General features: G+C 46.4%; 3 protein-coding genes across 3 annotated transcripts; 1 reads left to right on the top strand and 2 right to left on the bottom strand.

Annotated features, from left to right (window-relative positions):
- Nucleotides 1-842: 842 nt before the first annotated feature.
- On the bottom strand, nucleotides 843-4,816 carry LOC135827993 (malate dehydrogenase-like). The gene is made up of 4 exons (XM_065340433.1): nucleotides 4,493-4,816; nucleotides 3,147-3,377; nucleotides 2,009-2,200; nucleotides 843-1,601 (listed from the first exon to the last, which is right to left on the bottom strand). Exons 1-4 carry the CDS (start codon nucleotides 4,724-4,726, stop codon nucleotides 1,221-1,223), a joined length of 1,038 nt encoding a protein of 345 aa, XP_065196505.1. The 5' UTR covers nucleotides 4,727-4,816; the 3' UTR covers nucleotides 843-1,220.
- A 348-nt stretch (nucleotides 4,817-5,164) lies between these two features.
- Nucleotides 5,165-14,561, top strand: LOC135828000 (diphthine methyl ester synthase-like). Its single transcript, XM_065340437.1, has 8 exons — nucleotides 5,165-5,376; nucleotides 9,352-9,412; nucleotides 10,219-10,282; nucleotides 10,817-10,925; nucleotides 11,378-11,498; nucleotides 11,726-11,765; nucleotides 12,273-12,424; nucleotides 13,483-14,561. Exons 1-8 carry the CDS (start codon nucleotides 5,242-5,244, stop codon nucleotides 13,704-13,706), a joined length of 906 nt encoding a protein of 301 aa, XP_065196509.1. The 5' UTR covers nucleotides 5,165-5,241; the 3' UTR covers nucleotides 13,707-14,561.
- LOC135828006 (programmed cell death protein 6-like) lies at nucleotides 14,516-18,488 on the bottom strand. The gene is made up of 7 exons (XM_065340445.1): nucleotides 18,229-18,488; nucleotides 17,700-17,761; nucleotides 17,328-17,372; nucleotides 16,906-17,049; nucleotides 16,433-16,447; nucleotides 15,833-15,942; nucleotides 14,516-15,141 (listed from the first exon to the last, which is right to left on the bottom strand). The coding sequence occupies exons 1-7, from the start codon at nucleotides 18,291-18,293 to the stop codon at nucleotides 15,040-15,042; spliced, it is 543 nt and encodes a 180-aa protein (XP_065196517.1). The 5' UTR covers nucleotides 18,294-18,488; the 3' UTR covers nucleotides 14,516-15,039.
- Nucleotides 18,489-18,659: the final 171 nt, after the last annotated feature.

Below are 18,659 nucleotides of genomic sequence, written 5' to 3' on the forward strand. Positions count from 1 at the left end.
GCAAACATCATCAGAATTTCTGCCTGGCTCAATAAGCCTATCATCACCTTCGGCAATGGGGCGTCACAACTTACAAGTTATGTGTGTGTGTGTGTGTGTGTGTGTGTGGTGTGCGCGTGCAACTGTGGAGCCAGCAGGACTGGTGCACTGCCACTGGCAGTCTTTTGTATATGTAGTTGGGTCATCACTTGCACCGCCATCCCACTCATATTATACATTATCATATCCGCACATTCACACTGGCGAATGAAACTGGAAATGTGTTTTGTGAATATAAAGCAAACACAGACCCAACCCAGTGTGGTCAGAGTACGTCTCAGCCTTTTATATTATTATTGTACAAGTCATGAACAAGTGCTGTGCTGCAGGTATTACAGTGGCGGGCTATCCAGCTTTGAAGCAGTAATTTTGCGTTCAGTGTTTATAATATCAGGCCTGTTGAATTACATTTTTGCCATGATGTATGATGACAGTATCGCGAGTCTGGGTGATACGCATACCCGCCACATGCAAGACACGCACACACTACCGGTATAGTTTAACATGTTTTTCGATTTTGACAGCATGTTACCGGGACTCTGCCAACCGGGGTTGTAGTCAGGAGCACAACGCGTCCTCGCCTCGGTACTATAGTTGTAGTACACTGTAGCGGTATGCAGTCGTCAATTAGCTTGCAGTCTAATCCAGGACCTGGCCTGACACATGCAGACTGAGGCTACAAGTCAAATACCCCCTTATTCATTGCTCAAGAGATGGAAAGAAAAAGACACAGACCTTCTCAGCTCCCTCCCGTCTGTTTGCATGCACATGCAGACAAGGCAGTCCACTGGCCCGCTACTGTATTAGTCGGCTGAAAGTAGACTTGGAATTAGATAGAACTCCAGGAAAGCATTGGAGGTTGGAGGATAAACGAAGCGTGTGGCCAGCAATGCAGCACTGGATGTGCAGCAAACATGATTACGGGCAGCAGATATGGGTTCCCCCTGTGCAGCAAGTAGGCATTCTTTAAAAACATCAAAAACAGAGAGAAAGAGAAAGAGAGAGAGAAAGAGAGACGGAAAGAAAGATGACCTAGTTCCAGGCATTGAATTGTTCTACAAGCCTGTGTGAGACCAAAAACCAACGAGGCTGTCTATTGAGGAAAACTAAAAGAAGAGCTAAGGACAAAGAACATTGTGTACTTTCATTTCAGTGACCTACTAAGTATAAATAAGGGATGCCTACTTCTTATCGAAGTATTGCTTTGCAAACTGGACGCCCTTCTCAATATCCTTGATGAGCTGCGGCTTGACTTCCTCTTCTAGAAGCTTGCTCTCAAACTCATTCAAGACAACATCCTTGGTGGGCAGCTCAAACTGACCAGGGCTCAAGATCAATGGCAGAGCAAAGTAAGGCATGCCAAACTGATTCTGAGAGGGCATTGGTGCATAGCCGCATGCCCGGACCGTGGCTGGCGAGCTGTCGATAGAGCGAGTGACGTTCTTGACGAAGCGAGCACCAGCGTACGCCATGGAGAGCGTGGCAGAGCCAGCGCCAGCCTTGGCCTCCACCACCTCGGTACCGGCATTCTGGATGCGTACAGTCAGTTCCTTCACCTTCTCCTGTGAGTAGTGCAGTATACATACACGGCGCGCGCACACAAACACACACACACACACACACACACACACACACAGATGCCTATGAAGATACAAAATGTGTACCTCATTTTTGAAGTATAGAAATATCAGTTACATTTGTACATGGTTAGAAAACACGCATTCTTCGTCACCTGAAAAACGTCATAAAGGGAAGCAGCCAGTGCAGCAGAAGTGCCCAACAACAGTGCAAATCTAGAAGCCCCATAAAAGACGTGCACAGTGCTGTGTTGTACTTGCATGCAACAAGAACCACAACGACGAGCTTCACTCGCTCTCTTTTACTCTCGCAGCAAACACCCAAATGTCTTATAGATGTGCATTTCTCAAGCTAGAGTGCAATGCAAAGCTGTTACCGTTGCCTAACTTACATCAGACAGGCCGTGCTCAATGGAGGACAACAGTGGCAAGATAGTTACACCGGAGTGGCCACCAATGACGGGAATGTCCAGCTCATGGGGAGCCTGGCCAATGGCCTCGCCAATAAAAGTGTTGGATCGAACAACATCGAGAGTGGTGACACCACAAACCTGATTGTTGAAAACATTCTTGCGTTGGTAAATCTGAGCAGGAAGGATGGAGAGACAAAATATTATGGCAAGTTCCTCATCGGCGTACATCGAATAACTTCGAACGTGCATGAAATAACAGCGGCCATCAGCCTTTTTTTCCGGTTGTTACATGAGTCGTATCAACAGTAGGATTGCTGTATTCCCATTCTAGTGGTCATCACCTCTCTTTCAGGTTGAGCTTGATCCACAACATGTCCTTACAGAAGTTCGCAATCTTATTGCAGCGACAAATTCCACAAATTCCTGACTAAAGCTGCAGATGTTGAAGTTTTTGCTATATTTAGTTACTACGAATAGCGAGAAGTTAAAAAGGTAAAGGAACTAATAAAGGGTGCTAGAAATGGAGATGGAGGAAGGAGAGAACACGCACGTGACACATCACATCATTGCCGCTGCCAAATTCGCGGGGAAAAAAGTAGAGCTTTCAGAACCAAAGATGGTCTGATTGCGCAAAAGAGGCTGTACGAGCACCAGCGGTAGCTACCAGGGAGGGAGAACTAAACTGTTTACTGATTTCAGTACTTCAAGTACTCCTGATAGTTACAGGCACCGAATGTTTCAATGTTCGTGGACAAAAATTATGGGAACTGCCTCGCAAGAGTGAAATTGCTTTTTTCCTTGTGCCATATGCATACCTTCACTGCCTTGTGCCATATGCATACCTTCACTGCAAATATACTGTTTACTAGTATGATCCGTGAAACTTGCGCAACTTTTGATATTTTTCCGCGAATTTCCACGGTACAGTACTCGCATAACACAAGCGTACTTATGCTACGAAGTCAACTGAGCCACGCAGAATTCAGTGCCACAATCATCAATGCTACAGCTGCACACAACCGACTAATCATTGTACACAGCGGTTGTACTAGCAACAGCAGCACGTACAGCAGAAGTACACATTAGATCGACATTACAATACATGACTTGTACTAACGTCAACAGCCAGCGGGACCATAGAGTTGACCGGGTTGGTGATCAGGCAGAGGACGGCGTTCGGGCACACCGTGCTGGCGGCGTTGGCCAGAGTGGCGACGATGGAGGCGTTTGTGTTGAACAGGTCATCGCGAGACATGCCTGGCTTGCGCGGCATGCCGGCGGGGACAACGACAATGTTGGCTCCCTCAAGGGCGCCAGCCAATTGGTCAGCTCCGAGATGGCTAGTTACCTGACGCAAGGCAAAAAGGACCAACTCAGCCTTTCATCACAATAAGAATGCACGGATATAGATGGATGCACCAATACCTAATTCTACAACAACCAGAGGCCAACATGGGTAGGTGTTATGTCACTACAGCGTCTTGTTTAAAATACGCGATCTAATAGGGCTTGAAAGTGCTACGTCACAGCATAGCAACAATTTCAAAAATTCAAAAACTGGATCCACTTGGATCCAGTTTTTGTATGGATTCAAGCACATTTCAAGCCGTCTTACTCACAGCAAGGTGATGTAGCCAGTGAAACTGACTGATTTGGCTACTGGGGGCGGGGTTACAACTGGTGGCGAAGTAAAAGTCACGACTGCATACGACATGAGTGGGTTGCTATGCACCCACACACTGAGGCAATAGCAAAGTCACACCTTAGTGGATCCAAAATAGAAATGTGATGTCAACTTACTACTCCCTGGCCGTTTTTGACGTCATCACTTTCAAGCCCTATAGCCAATAGTTCTCAACTAGCAGGAGCAGCACCGCATGCAAGAATACAATTGTGTGTACGGACTAAAAATACAGGCAAGTATTATACCTGGCACTACACCACACCCGCACGACACCCTGTCCGTCTCTTTCTCTCTCTCTCCGTCTCCGAAGTAAGCCACGAAAGCCGGGAGGTTCTGCTGATTGCAGTGCATGACCCTGGTTAATGCAAGTAATTACGTGTACTTCACACTAACCTCTCTACAAAGCCTTTGGCATGGCTTTTCACTACTTTGAGGCATGCTACTGTTGAAATGACTTGCTTTTTATTCCTCCTTCTCTCTTCAACCCAAAATCTTTCTTCTTCATGGTCTATCCACCACGGATCTTTCAATATTTCCTATGCTAGGTGTAGTTCTTGTGCGGGTTTTAAATCGTCCTGCACGGATGGCCGATGCGTGGTTTGTTATTATCATCCCCCTCATTTCTTTATGAGCTACAAAGTATTCATGTCTTGAGATGGAAAAATTGCACTTGATTTTTCAAAACTTTCTGTCCAAAAAGTGAAATGCACCTATTATGACCGCAGCCGGACTGGCGCGCAACAGAGGTGAGTACCATGAGGCATTAGAATAAAACCAACCTTGCAAGAAGTATCGATATGGCTGAGGTCAGCAGTGACACCGGGAGCATGAGCAACATCATACAAAGCCAGATGCTGAATGCCAACGAAGCTAGTTTTCAGCAAGAGTGACAGGGGCTGACCAATACCTCCAGCCGCTCCGAGAACCGCAACCTTGGTGTTCCTTGGAGCACTAGTAGACAGTTGGCGAGCAAGGCTCGGAACTCCGCGAACCATCTTTGCAGTGAACGCCATGGTGGAGAGAAACTTGAAGATGATCAGAAAAAGCGAGGTCAAATCTTTCTCCCTCAAATAATTTCGACCTTGAAAGCTTCCCCACCAACGATGAGTTGACCTGGTGACTGTGGTTGTGCAAGACTGATGATCTGATCGCCGCTACACCATGTACTGTGATGTAGACATACAGGCACGCTACTTTTTTTGTAGTGGCCGCGCCGTACCCCGTGGCCGAGGCATGTATGGCATATCCGGGATATATATGGGGGATATGCTGGCCCGGCATGCATGATCGATCTAGCGCTTGCGAAGCATGCATAGAACACGTGCCGTCCTCGAGCGCCTCGCGCCTCGGCCTCGGCCGCCGGCCTCACATTAATTTTTGCATTCAAAACGAATAAATTATTTTTGCAGTTCATGACTGATCGATTTGGACCATGTACCAGCGGATTACAATCTCATTTGCTTTTAGATCCACATTGTGCTCATCCTCCTGTCTCAAGCATTGTTTCCAACATAAGATTCCACTCGCAATGTTTTACCTGGTCGGATTGGGCCTGGCAGATGCCAAAGATATTACAGTCAAAGGGCTAGAAATCGTCAAGAACGCTGAGAAAGTCTACCTGGAAGCATATACGTCTATTCTCACGGTCGGGAAAGAAGCTCTGGTAGGCCACTGACCTTCTGCTAATTTCAATATTATTGATTTCGTGCTATTTTAAATTATTAAAATGATGATAGTAAACATACACGTGGAGAAGTGGGGAAATGCACGCCTGCCCACACAAGTGGGGGAAATGCACGCCTGCCCACACACACACGCTCTCTAGGCTGCAGAGTTACTTGCAAGCACCGTACATGTTCTATCCCAGTCCTTCATAGAGCGCAGACCTGCCAACCGCCATTCCTCTTGGGAAGGAAGATCTCTGCCCTGTTCAAGTTGTCTTGTCGGCAGGAAGGCTATAGGCAGTATAGGCCTTCAACATGTGGTGGTGAACATGAGCACAGTACTGCATGTGAACAGTGCTCGCAATTCCGCCAAGCAAGCACGACGACCGGATGGTTTGGCATCTTTTCCTGTACGGGTGTGTGTGTGTGTGTGTGCAGATGTACTCTAGTCACGTTTACGTAGTCTTATCAAGAGTACATGTACAAACAATGTATATACCACTCCCCAGGAGTGTGCAACTCTGCATGGGTTTGCTAGGGGGAGGGGCTGCCGACGGCGAAACTCACGTCACGTGGTGTACAGTGCGTATCGCCTATAAGGTTGGCGGCTATAGTGATCAACTTCTCAAATTCCAAAAAGAGAAGAAAACACATGAGAACGAGTTATGCAGCAACTATCGACGGATGTAGCAAGATCATAAACAGTCAGAAAGTGCGATAATAGGGCACAAAACTGACAAGCTACTGAGACATTCAGCATTTGCGGTAACTAAGTACTGTATTTTCCGAGTATACGCCGCACTTTGGACACTCGAAATTCGGGGGGGGGGGGGGGGGGGGGAGTTGCGGCTTGTGCTCCAGTGCGGCTTATACTCCGGAAAATACAGTATACACAGTTACCGCGTATACTGGTAGTAATTATCGTCTATAGTGATCAAATTCAATTTTCAAAAGACCTCTTACATTATTTTTGCATTGGTTAATTAAAGTACTATAAGCAGAAATATTCGTCTGGAAGTTAATTTCGTCTTTTTCGTCCAATGAGCTTTGGACTAAATTAAATGCTAGACTACAGTCCATTTCAAAAACACTTATAACTATAAGTGTTTTTGAAATATTTCAAATTTAGCTGGAACTTTTTGAGAAAAGTTTTCGGAATATTGCTCAGGTCCGCTCCACAATTACTCTCATATAGTTTCTAAACGATTGGATAACAGACGCCCAATTTGGAAAAAATTATGCACAAAGTGATCATAGATTTTATGTGGTATAGATGCTGGCATAACGGTTTTTGCCTGGGTACGCGCCTATCTCTTAATTTGCTAAATCCTATATATAGGATTTTGGTCATATTTTTCAACTCAAAATGCGTGTGGCATGAGCATAGGGAAACGTATGTGACCAATTCTTCCGCTTTAGGTCTTAGTCGATATGGAGAGTTGAATAAGATACTTTTTTCAAATACTAACATCTAAGGCTCATCTCCTTGCGCAATATTTCTAAGGCCTGTGCCCTATTTTTTGAATCCTATATATAGGATTTGAGATTTTACTGGACCTTGTTTTATCCTTAAAATTGGTAGTTTCACGACGGCATGTGCGATATGTCGTCATGAAACCACCCCGTGCCACACCTGTAATGTTCTTTTGCACATTCACTGCTTCAGTCCTTCCCATGACACCAGCTGAACAATGCTGCTCAAAATTCCAATCCTTGCTCAAAATGGGTATTCATGATGTCCTATGAACCTAAAAAGTAAACATCCATGCCTCAAACATATTTACAGCTTCTAATAAAACCATTATGCTCTTATTATGGGTCATGAATGACTCATGATGACCAATAACAACGGCATAAAGGTCACGCATTTTCAAATCCTATATATAGGACTTTTGCCCAGCAAATTAAGAGATAGTTTTGAAATGGACTGTAATGTCGATTTGTCCAGCTTTTCAATACACTCTAATGATCCATGGACGAAATTTACAACTGGACGAACTCCCTTTCTTTGGAGTTGGACGAAATTATTGACCGACGAAATTTTCTGCCTGTACTGTAATTGATGCGGAAATCAAGTGGTGCCAGAGACGAACAGGTTGTTAATTTTGTGAGCTCTACTTGCAGTAATAGTTGTCCAAACTGCCTCCATCGTGAGGGTATGCTGATGTTTTGTGTCAGGAGCCTTGGCTGCATAGCATGCATTTCTTAATGTATGCACTATAAGACCAGTGATGTTAACGAACATTTAGGGCATGTTTGATTGGGGAATCCGGATTCAGATCAGATTCACTGGAGCAGTCAGAACAACAGTTCCCAATCAAGCAGAACACAGAACAAACAGATCATATTTTTGCCAGAAATATTGTAGAACTCATGATAGCTCACCATGCCGCGGACTTCAACATTTCCACAGAGTTGATAGATTTTTTTACGTTCCTCAAGATGAAAAAATGTCATCGTAGATTTTACTACAGATCGTAGAGTTGTTGTTAATCATTTGACGTGTCTACTTCTGGCTTGTGATTGATTGCAAGCATGGATTGTTTGCGACGCAGGAAAAGGAAGAAGAGGAGACAAGCTGCTGCGATTGTCTCGGCGGTTCTGTGTATTCTGCTGTCTAATGGAGGTGTGCTAGCTGGTCATCGTCAGCGACTTTTGAATGATCTAGCAGTTGGAAGTACCGGAAGCACTAACAGCAGCAGAAGCACCAACAGCTGGTGTTGCATCTGCTGCATCTGCATTGCCACCGGGCGCCTGGGTGCCCAAATCACCTGGTCACCACGCCAGCAGGCGGCAACTTTCACACCAAGGTTCAACTCGAGTTCAACTCGAGTGACAGGAGTGCACCCAAAAAAGGTCAAACAGGCTAGTACGTTGTACCCTGCAGGCACGGTGACCAGGTGACTGGCGTACGCAGGAGCACGTGACCGCTTGTTCAACCATGTTCGATTGGGAATAAAGGAGGAACGCTGCATCGCAGCCTTTTCGGACCAAAACCAATCGACTCAGCGTCCAAACGACTACAACATATGGGCCAATCGCGGTCATCCATGCTTTTATAAGAACGAAATGGCGCTTTTAGTGATATTTTGCATACAAATCCCCATCTAGTAGGGCGCAGTCACCCAGTTTCGGTGGAAGTGCGCGAGTTCGATTGGGATTCAAGTAGGAAGGGAGCGTCTCAGCTTCCTCGGACTACGACCATTCGACTCAGCACCCCGAAGACTACAACTGGTGAAATTTTAATTTTTGCCTTAACTTCCCCTTTAAGGGCAGGTGGTCGCTGGTCGCTAAACCCAGAGGTCGCTTACACCAGGTTTTACTGTTGTAATAATTATATCGACCCCACTGGCATACAGTGCATGCAGTATTGGTCATAGTAATTTATCTCGCTTTACCAGTATTGATGAAATGCTCAAAATCAAAGAGCAACGCTACAGCCCAGTATAGGCAATACATATCAAAGAGCAACGCTACAGCCGTGCAGTATAGGCAATACATATCAAAGAGCAACGCTACAGCCGTGCAGTATAGGCAATACATATCAAAGAGCAACGCTACAGCCGTGCAGTATAGGCAATACATATCAAAGAGCAACGCTACAGCCGTGCAGTATAGGCAATACATATCAAAGAGCAACGCTACAGCCGTGCAGTATAGGCAATACATATCAAAGAGCAACGCTACAGCCGTGCAGTATAGGCAATACATATCAAAGAGCAACGCTACAGCCGTGCAGTATAGGCAATACATATCAAAGAGCAACGCTACAGCCGTGCAGTATAGGCAATACATATCAAAGAGCAACGCTACAGCCGTGCAGTATAGGCAATACATACTGTCCTGTAGTGTTCATGTGATACTGCATTCCCAGTCTGTTTCTGGGCGAGCGATAGCACCCCCTGAAAGAAATCTACTCAAGTTACGTAATCTGTGCACTGCCTTCAATTTCCTGTCTCCGTGTCCGTCTGCAGGAGAGTTACTATGGTCGTGAGGTCATACTCGCAGATAGAGAGACGGTGGAGCAGCTTGCCGGTATGTTTACTCACAACCCGAATGCCCTGGATCTTTAGAATTTACTGTGTGTTCAGCTCGTGGCCAGGGATGGCCAATCAAGCCGACCGTTGTTGTCGAAACAAGAAAGAAATGAGATCTCTGCAGGTGGAGTGGCTTGGGAGGTTGCCCTGTTATGCAGGGGTGCATGCCCCCCCCCCCCAAATTTTGCAAATGTACAACTGAAAAGATCGGAAATTTCAAGCATGCACAAAAGGACGTCCGTCCAATCACAGTGCAGTCGAGGAGCACTTCTACATTTGCTTTCGATGTGAAAATGACCTGCAGACGTAAAAACACACACACTAAAACACATTTTGGTGTGAGTGTGTGTGCATGTGTGTGTGCGTGTGTGTGTGTGTGTGTCCCATATGGTGCAGTGGTATGTGCAGCGATTTCCAATCGAGAGGTTACGGGTTCAATTCCCGACGATTATGGTCACACACGTCTTTCTTCTCTTTCTCAGACTCCTGACTTTTGTTTCATTCTCCTGGGTGGTTACCAACAGCCAGTGCATGCCGGAGTATGTGGTGTGATGTGTGTGCGGGGAAAAAATGGAAAAGACCAAAAATTCGGGATTCACTGGCCAGAAAAAGCCACTTCGTAGCTGTGTGGTGTAGACCAGGCTGAATAGTGGCGGTCAATTCTTCAGCCTTGCAAGCTGTTGAATGGTGCAATCCGTGCAATCCCAGAACAAGCTGCTATGGCTTCTGCCGTAGCATCGCTATCATCACCTCCGGCGATGGGCGTCAAATGTGTGTTGATGTCGGTGTTTGTGCTCAATACAGATGACTTGCTATCTGGTGCCGTAGAAAGTGATGTTGTCTTGCTGGTTGTTGGTGATCCGTTCGGGTGAGGCATATTCTACTTCGAAGGATACATAATAGGAGTTGTAGTGTTCACATTGGCGGTGCCAGTGCAGTATCAATGCAGCAATGCCCATACATTCACGTGTTTGTGTGGGGAACCCATGCATTCATGTGTTTGTGTGTGTGTGGTGGGGGGCATGCATGCATGTGTTTGTGTGGGGGTGCTTGCATTCACGTGTTTGTGTGGGGATGCCCATACATGCATGTGTTTGTGTGGGGGTGCTTGCATTCATGTGTTTGTGTGGGGATGCCCATACATGCATGTATTTGTGTGGGGATGCCCGTCATGCATGTGTTTGTGTGGGGATGCCCGTCATGCATGTGTTTGTGTGGGGATGCCCGTCATGCATGTGTTTGTGTGGGATGGCTGTACACTCACGTGTTTGTATGGGTGTCTGATTTATGTTTAATAGAAAACAGTGCAATCTTCTTGATTTGTGTGCTGCATACATTTCAGCAGTGTTTACTAATAGAAAACAGTGCAATCTTCTTGATTTGTGTGCTGCATACATTTCAGCGCCACCACCCATACTGATCTAGTGTTGCGAGCCAAGCAGGCTGGTATTGAGGTCGGGGTTGTGCACAACGCCTCCATCATGAACGCTGTTGGTTGCTGTGGACTGCAGGTAAGGACTGGCAGGTGTTTCTCGGCGTATGACCAATACCAGCATATTATTTTGGGACGCTGTCCGCATAGAGATTGATCTGGCTTGAGTTGCAAGCATGCAGAAAACAATACCCCGTGAAGGCATGCAGCTGGATTTTCGTTGCTAATTGCGACTGTGGTGCTGCCTACAGGGACAGGGCAGGGCATCTCAGCTGCGTTGCTGCAGGATTGTAGACAACAGCATCCTACAAATGATGAAAACATTGTTGACACAAGGCTGAATATTTGATCTGAAAACAGCAGCTTTAGCTTGTTCAAGCTAGAGTAGTTAGCGCATGTCCAGCCATTCCAAGCAATTCTTTTTCTGCTTGTATAAGTTCCAATTTCGAAGGATGTTTGCCATAACTTGCGAACGAGACGGTGTTGCCGCTTTTTGATCCATCATTTAACTTTCTTCTGGCCGCTTTGTAGTTGTACTCGTACGGCGAGACTGTGTCCATTGTGTTCTGGTCGGACAACTGGAAGCCAGAAAGTTTCTATGACAAGATCTGCCACAACTCCCAGCGCGGTCTCCACACCCTCTGTTTACTAGGTGAGCGCTCTTCCTTCCTATTACTAGTAGTAGCACACATACGTACGCATGCGCGCGCGCACACACACACACGCACTCACACATATATATACGCACACAATCTCTCTCTCTCTCTCTCTCTCTCTCTCTCTCTCTCTCTCTCTCTCTCTCTCTCTCTCTCTCTCTCTCTCTTTCTCTCCTGGCAGTGAATTCATAACTTTTTCTGATGTTTTCTGTTTCCCCTGTAGATATCAAGATGAAGGAGCAGTCTGTAGAAAACCTGATAAGGTATGTCAAACAGTAAAATGGTGTAAGAATGGACTCGGATGGAGAGCCAAGGATATTAAAATTTATAATAAAGAAAAAGGACCAAGAAACTACAAGTTACGCTATAATGTCCACTAACACCACCAGTTACTAAACAATCAGCTCATGCGATAACATTGCACGACACTGACCGACGACCTGTTAGCCAGTTAGTTGTAGAACGTCAGTACCGTCGGTCAGTGTTGTGCAATGTTATCGCATGAGCTGATTGTTTAGTAACTGGTGGTGTGAGTGGACATTATTAGTGGACATTATAGCGCAACTTGTAGTTTCTTGGTCCTTTTTCTTAATTATACTTGAAGTAAGTAAAATGGTGTGTGAGCATTGCTGTCCAATTCTCCTGTGAAGCCTGCACGTCCGTGTGTATCTCGGCAGTGCATGAACCAGCGTGACTGCTAGCTGCTGGTATCAACATGATCTATGGCTATGCGTGCGTGTGTGTATGGGCGTGCATGGTGCAATGTGCAGAGGACGGCAAATCTTCGAACCGCCTCGTTTCATGACCACGCAGCAAGCGGCCGAGCAACTTATTGCCATTTACAAGCGGCGCACGGCAAGCAGTGATGGCAAAGGCGACAGTTCGGATGACGAAGCCGCCGCAGACCAGAATTTATTTACCGGTATGCGCTGCGAGCATGTGTTTGTTGGGCTTGCTGTAAACAAATGATGTTGAAAGTTATTAAGTTTGTATGTTTGAGTATTGGAGTATTGCTTCTCTAGACACATGTAGTGTTGGTGTTGACCGTAAGTACTACAGTAGCCAGTCAGCATGCATACACATCTTTAGCAGACTACAAGTACTACAGTAGCCAGTCAGCATGCATACACATCTTTAGCAGGCTACAAGTACTACAGTAGCCAGTCAGCATGCATACACACATCTTTAGCAGACTACAAGTACTACAGTAGCCAGTCAGCATGCATACACATCTTTAGCAGGCTACAAGTACTACAGTAGCCAGTCAGCATGCATACACATCTTTAGCAGACTACAAGTAGGGAGTGCTTGTAGGAAGAGTGTCTTCCTGTATCTTTAGCAGAACTAGAGCGAAATTGTGTCTCGAGCTGATTATATGTGGGGGATTGAACCTGTGGCATTCTGTGTGTATTTCTTTCATTTCTTTGGAGTAGGGTACTAGTACTAAAATATTACATTAGATAGGTTCCAGAGTACGATTTTTCGTGCCAAAATCCGTAGAGGCGCTACGGATTTTTCATACGTCGTTTTTGAGCAGTGAAATGTTCCGGAGTACGGAACTTCTGTGTTTGCCGTCATTGCCTAGGTTACGATCCCAAACACGTCACATTCCCGCGCTATGCCTTTATGTTTTGAAAAATTGTACCGAAACCAAAACTTCCCGCGGAAAATCGATGTTTCTCGTACCAAATTTGTACGCGAAAAATCTTTCTGCACTCGATGACGCAAAATCTCCGTACGAAACATGGTTCGTATGAAAGCCAGTCCACACGGATTCTCCGTGCCGAAAAATCGTATGGAGCACGCCTCGAAAATATCCGTAGCGCCCATACGAATTTTGGCGCGGAAAATCGTACTCCGGAACCTCTCTATTGTGCTGTTGTGTTGTCCCTGCATTGTAAGTTGCTTGTGTTTGTTTCCACCTCTCTCTCTCTCTCTCTCTCTCTCTCTCTCTCTCTCTTTACGGTGACTTTATCATAGATGTAACAGAGGAAAGTCTGGCAGTGGGTGTAACACGCGTGGGCAGTGACTCTCAGCGCATCGCAGCTGGCACTCTCCAGCAGCTAGCCGACACTGATCTCGGTGATCCGCTGCACAGTTTAGTGGTGGTGGGACATATGCACTGCTTGGAGCGGGACATGCTACGCCAGTACGCCATCGATGTGGCTGACTTTGATGAGCGTACAAAGCACGTGAAGGAGTAGGAAAGAAGCTGGTTTAGTTGCTGCTGGCGACAATGATGAGATGGTGACCCTGTATGCTCCTGGCTGGACCACTGGTTGTAGTGCTAGTCTCGTTATGGTGCGGTTGTGACCATACTGGCTTGCCCTTATCTATTATCTTGGAGAGTGTGAGGTCCCCAGTGCCACCAGCCGGAAGGGTGTCTTAGCACTCGCGTGCCACCGTACACCAGCTCGGTCTCAGCGATGTGAGAGCTGTAATCACAGACCATGCTGCTGCTGTATCTCTCACTGCATGTGTGCTGCTGCAGTTAGGGACTTCCCCTCGGGCGGTGTTTGTGTATTTACAGCACCGGAGAACACAGTCCGCTAAGTCCATGATCCGTGTTGACTACTTCAAAGTAGTTGTAGCGCGTGGGACATAGCAAGGTGTTCGGCCGGGCAGGAGCTTGCCGCACACGTTTGTGTGTGTGTGTGTGTGCTGCGCTCTTTTCTGACAAGCCCTGCGGGGCGTCTCGAGTTTCCGAGCTTTGATCCCAAGTGACCAGGAGACTGGCTGTCGTCACACGTGCCATACAAGTACACCACCAGCTACTTAGCTTGTACGCTGTACATGCCTGTGTTGTACTACTGCAGCACTATCCGGGTATCCCCCTCCCCTTCCTTAACCATTTAGAATTTCAACACTAGCAATGTGCGTGTTCTGCTTCAAAGTACCTGTTATTATTTCAAATCCTCCCGTGCCTCTTCTCCTGTGCCTCTTCTCCTGTGCCTCTTCCTTAGAAGCTTCACAAGAAACTAGAAGCTAGATGTATACCTCAGAGCACCAGTGATCATTCTATAATTCTATTTTTCCGAAAGAAACGCCAGATCAAGAAATTGAAAACAGTTGTGTGAGTGTGTGTGCGTCTACAACAGCAGCTCGAATGTTTGTCTGCTGTGCATCGCTCCGTGCCTGCTACTACAGTATAATGCCCATACCGGTGTCTACTGATACTGACGGTATGTTCTATGGGTACTGGTCGAGTATCCAGTTATCAGCCAAATAGTATTATGTTTAGCATCATTATGTACAAGCAACATTGCGCACAGCGACAGGCACATAATTGGATTACATGTTCAACAAATCCAATAACACGGCTAGCTAGAAAAAAACTTCCAGTATTAAGAGTGAAGTCTCATGCCTACCTATAGTGTTTCTATTCGTACACATGTGTATGTATGTGCGTGTTGTACTAGTATTCAATAGCAGAAAGCTGGTGGTGTTTCTTATGGAATGAGGTAATATACAAGGCAGTGTGTTGTGGTTGCCAGGTGACCCCAAGGCCGATCTCTCGGCATTGACTAAAATAGTAGGTCACAGAGGCATCTTCATGATCATTGTCAAATAGTGTTCGTACGTGACTGTAATCCAGCCATCCCGATCACGGTCTTCAGTGCTGAATGCCGCCGTCAGCGTCTGCAAGCAAACAGGTGCAGAGGAGGAACACAGAGTCAGTGATCACTTCATTTTGTACAGTCCTACCTAGGTAACCCGTGCTAGCCTGGCTATCGGAATACATGTACACTCAAACGACTCTTATCCGGACGCCTCAGATACGGCACGTCTCTCTACCCCGGGCACCTTCAGCTTGAGTTCCTATGGCAAAACTGCTTCAAATGCTGGGGTTTTGAACATGTTTTTTGGTTTTTTGAAACTCGGATGTTGAGCCATAATTTTTCTTTTTCTTTTTTCGTATGCACTAGTGCTTGTTAGTATTTGTCCATTCTTGTTTCACAAAGCTTGAGATAGCGCGAAGCAAGAGTACATGACCATGTCCTGTACTCTTGCACGAAGGCAATGCGTACCGGTACCTTTCCTAGTCTGAGCAAGTATTAGTACTGTACACATTGTAGCTGAGTCTGCTGCTAAACCTCGGGTACTTGGAGCACTACTGTCATGGTGCTATCAATCCTGCGCCTCGAATGTACAATGAGGTGGTCTATACTGAAATGTTCATACAAATGTACAGTATTTGGGAGAATTCCAATCTAACTTTAGCTGTTCTCCGGCATCCCGTTATCCGAGGCGCAGTGCTAATGTGAAGTGAACACCCACCCACCATGATGTGCGTATGTTCTTTCACGCGCTTGTGTGACCTTCGTCTTACCTGAAGAACGACGCAACACTGAATAAAATCGTCAAACGACACGCTGCCGCATCCACGTCGGTCAAACTTGCGAATGAGTACATCTACGAATCTGTCCGACAGTCGATACCCTGGAACACACACACACAGTTGAGTACAGCGAATAACACATCGGGCACAGAGCGAGTTGTGCCTCGAGCATTTGTCTTTGCACAGCCTGATAGTAACTTGCATCAACCCTTTTGCAAGCCCTTTCGGTAATAAGTACATGTTTGGGGCTCGTGCATCAAGACACAGCCCAGCTGCAGTGCCAGTAGTCACACATTGCTATGTACTTACCAAAACCATAATAATTATACATTTGTACTGAAGCATGTACACACATGTTTTTATGTTTTACTAAATTTTTAGAGTACTCATCTTGAAAGGATTGGGAGAACTTCAGATTCAAAGGACCAGTTGGGGAAGTGAACTGCCTGCAAAGAGTAAAACGTACCAACCCCATCATTCCTCCCCCCCCCCCCCCCCCCCCCCGACGGATCCTTTGAGTACTCATTTTTGTCAGGGCTATGGAGAGCATCGTTGTCTCCATGCTGATTGTTCATACTCGTTTCGCCTTACCAAAGGAAATCAACGCTGAAGACGATCGGCGGCCATAGTCATTGCCGTGGAGCAAGAGTTGAGTGGATAAATGACCAGTCACCAGAGACACCAGATATATGCATGCATGCGCCACACGGACATACCCACGTGCACACACGAGCATGCGTGCACACACACACACACACACACACACACACACACACACACATGGCCATCACAGGAACATGAGATAATAGTTAGTACTCTCTACATACACTATGTAACTAACTTATTAGGTCCAACTTTCCAAGAACGACATGTTTTCAGGCTGGCTCATTTCCAAGCTACATCCCTATTTCGAGCATAGTACTAGCAGAACACGTTATTTTCAGTGCAACTTAAATTTCTCGGCAATTTAGGTAGAGAAACCAGGCACCTGAATTTGTACATGTAGTCGTATACTAATGATTGCTCTTGTATTATAGAGGAGAGTGCTCTCTGTTCTCTATTACCTGTGGATAACTCTTTCTTGTCAATAGCTCCGGAGTTGTCCGTGTCATAGCTACGAAATGCTTGCTGCCAGTCCGTGATGTATTTCCAGAGGCCAGCGAACTCATCAAACGTAATCATGCCATTGCCATCGCGATCAAACATGCCTACAAAAAAACACACACACACATAATTATCATGATCATCATGATCATCACCACCATCAAGTGGCATTCATGCTTGAAGTCCATCACCATTGAATTGCAACCTTTTAAAAAGACTAATGGGACCTCAGTGGTGGCAAGGTTGTCCAAACATTGGTTTTGATCGAAAAATGGAGTTACAGTGCCAGTGAGGGGACTAGAAACAGCAATTCCCTTAGCGATGTGTACCAGCGTAGTGCTATATGGGTCAGTACACTCTCTCATGACTGCTGCAGGCTTACCGACCATCAGACGTACTGTCTCCGGATTGAACTCTGTCCACTGTCCTGTTGTCACACCCAGGCACACACACACGCACGCACACACACACACACACACACACACACACACACACACACACACACACACACACACACACACACACACACACACATACACACACACACACACACACAGCCTGCAATGTGTTTACCAATACCGTCGTGAATGATTTACATACCGGGCTCCGTGCCGTGTCTACATTATACACTCTAACCTGTATCCGATTGAATGGCAGTATTCCATGTTAGTCTTGGACTGGTGGACACACACCGTGCATCACTACTGGTCAAGAATGTCTCCAGTGATCTGAGTGCCTCCTACTGCTTTCTTACCGTTCTTCAACGCGCTGGAAAGCTCGTCTTGTGATATGCTTCCACTCCGGTCAGTATCCACACTGTGAGCCGCAGCGCCGGCACGAGTCGGAATCACGGTACCGGCCACCAGTATTGATACCACATAGTTATTATGTAGGGAAATACACAACACACACACACACACACACACACACACACACACACACACACACACACACACACACACACACACACACACACACACACACACACACACACACACATGAGTGACATATGCATGGATGCAATCATGCACGCACACATACAGCTCCCCATTGTCCCACAAGTCGACATGTGTGTAACTCGTTTGTGAAAGTCACAATGGCAGTTCGCAGTTCTTTCTCAGCTTTACACTGAGCCACGTCAGTTATTCATTTGTCTCAGCCCTCCCTACATGGCTCTCACAGTCTCGTTCTGAGAGCATGACGATTTTCAGCTAGCTCCGCATGCTCACTACGGTCAGTACACAGACTGTCAGTGCCGGAAAACAGCAGCAGCCGAGTCTCACCGTTGGAAATATTGCCATAGGGCATCCCTGGATATCGGTGGCTGGCCTCTCTGCTGGTATGCCATAGTCGCTGCTTCGTTTGCAATGACACCATCCGCGGGCTACTGTTGCAACGCCTGAACGAGTGCGTTCAGCTGTGCACGATCACCATGCAGTTCGCCCACTTGAAAATATGTTGCCCCTCAAAGGCTCCTACCAGTCTTCCCTTCCATTACATCCATCGACGGACGCAAAGTAATAATAAGGAATCCTTCCTATCCTTTCTTTTCTACGACTACGAGTACGAGTTCAGGAAACAAACAAGCAACCAGTTGGTCCGCGGGGCGCGGCGGACGCAGATTCACCGCTAGCGCGCCGGAACTTCGCGGTAGCGAGGCATTGTTTACATCAGGGAGTCGTAAAATACCTGGTATTTTACGACTCCCTGGTTT

This window comes from Sycon ciliatum, chromosome 1 (genome assembly GCF_964019385.1).
Source record: "Sycon ciliatum chromosome 1, ocSycCili1.1, whole genome shotgun sequence".
Taxonomy (NCBI): domain Eukaryota; kingdom Metazoa; phylum Porifera; class Calcarea; order Leucosolenida; family Sycettidae; genus Sycon; species Sycon ciliatum.

Bases quoted from the DNA above. Each gene is read 5' to 3' on its own strand.
- LOC135828006 (XM_065340445.1), bottom strand. From the start codon at position 18,293: ATGGCATACCAGCAGAGAGGCCAGCCACCGATATCCAGGGATGCCCTA. The intron at 17,050-17,327 runs GTAAGCCTGCAG...GTTTTTTTGTAG, and splicing joins GACAGTACGTCTGATGGTCG to GCATGTTTGATCGCGATGGC. The intron at 15,142-15,832 runs GTAAGACGAAGG...GTTTGCTTGCAG, and splicing joins AGTGTTGCGTCGTTCTTCAG to ACGCTGACGGCGGCATTCAG.
- LOC135828000 (XM_065340437.1), top strand. From the start codon at position 5,242: ATGTTTTACCTGGTCGGATTGGGCCTGGCAGATGCCAAAGATATTACA. The intron at 9,413-10,218 runs GTATGTTTACTC...TGCTCAATACAG, and splicing joins GACGGTGGAGCAGCTTGCCG to ATGACTTGCTATCTGGTGCC. The intron at 12,425-13,482 runs GTATGCGCTGCG...ACTTTATCATAG, and splicing joins AGACCAGAATTTATTTACCG to ATGTAACAGAGGAAAGTCTG.
- LOC135827993 (XM_065340433.1), bottom strand. From the start codon at position 4,726: ATGGCGTTCACTGCAAAGATGGTTCGCGGAGTTCCGAGCCTTGCTCGC. The intron at 3,378-4,492 runs GTTGGTTTTATT...GCCTTGCGTCAG, and splicing joins ATATCGATACTTCTTGCAAG to GTAACTAGCCATCTCGGAGC. The intron at 1,602-2,008 runs GTAAGTTAGGCA...CACTACTCACAG, and splicing joins TTGAGCACGGCCTGTCTGAT to GAGAAGGTGAAGGAACTGAC.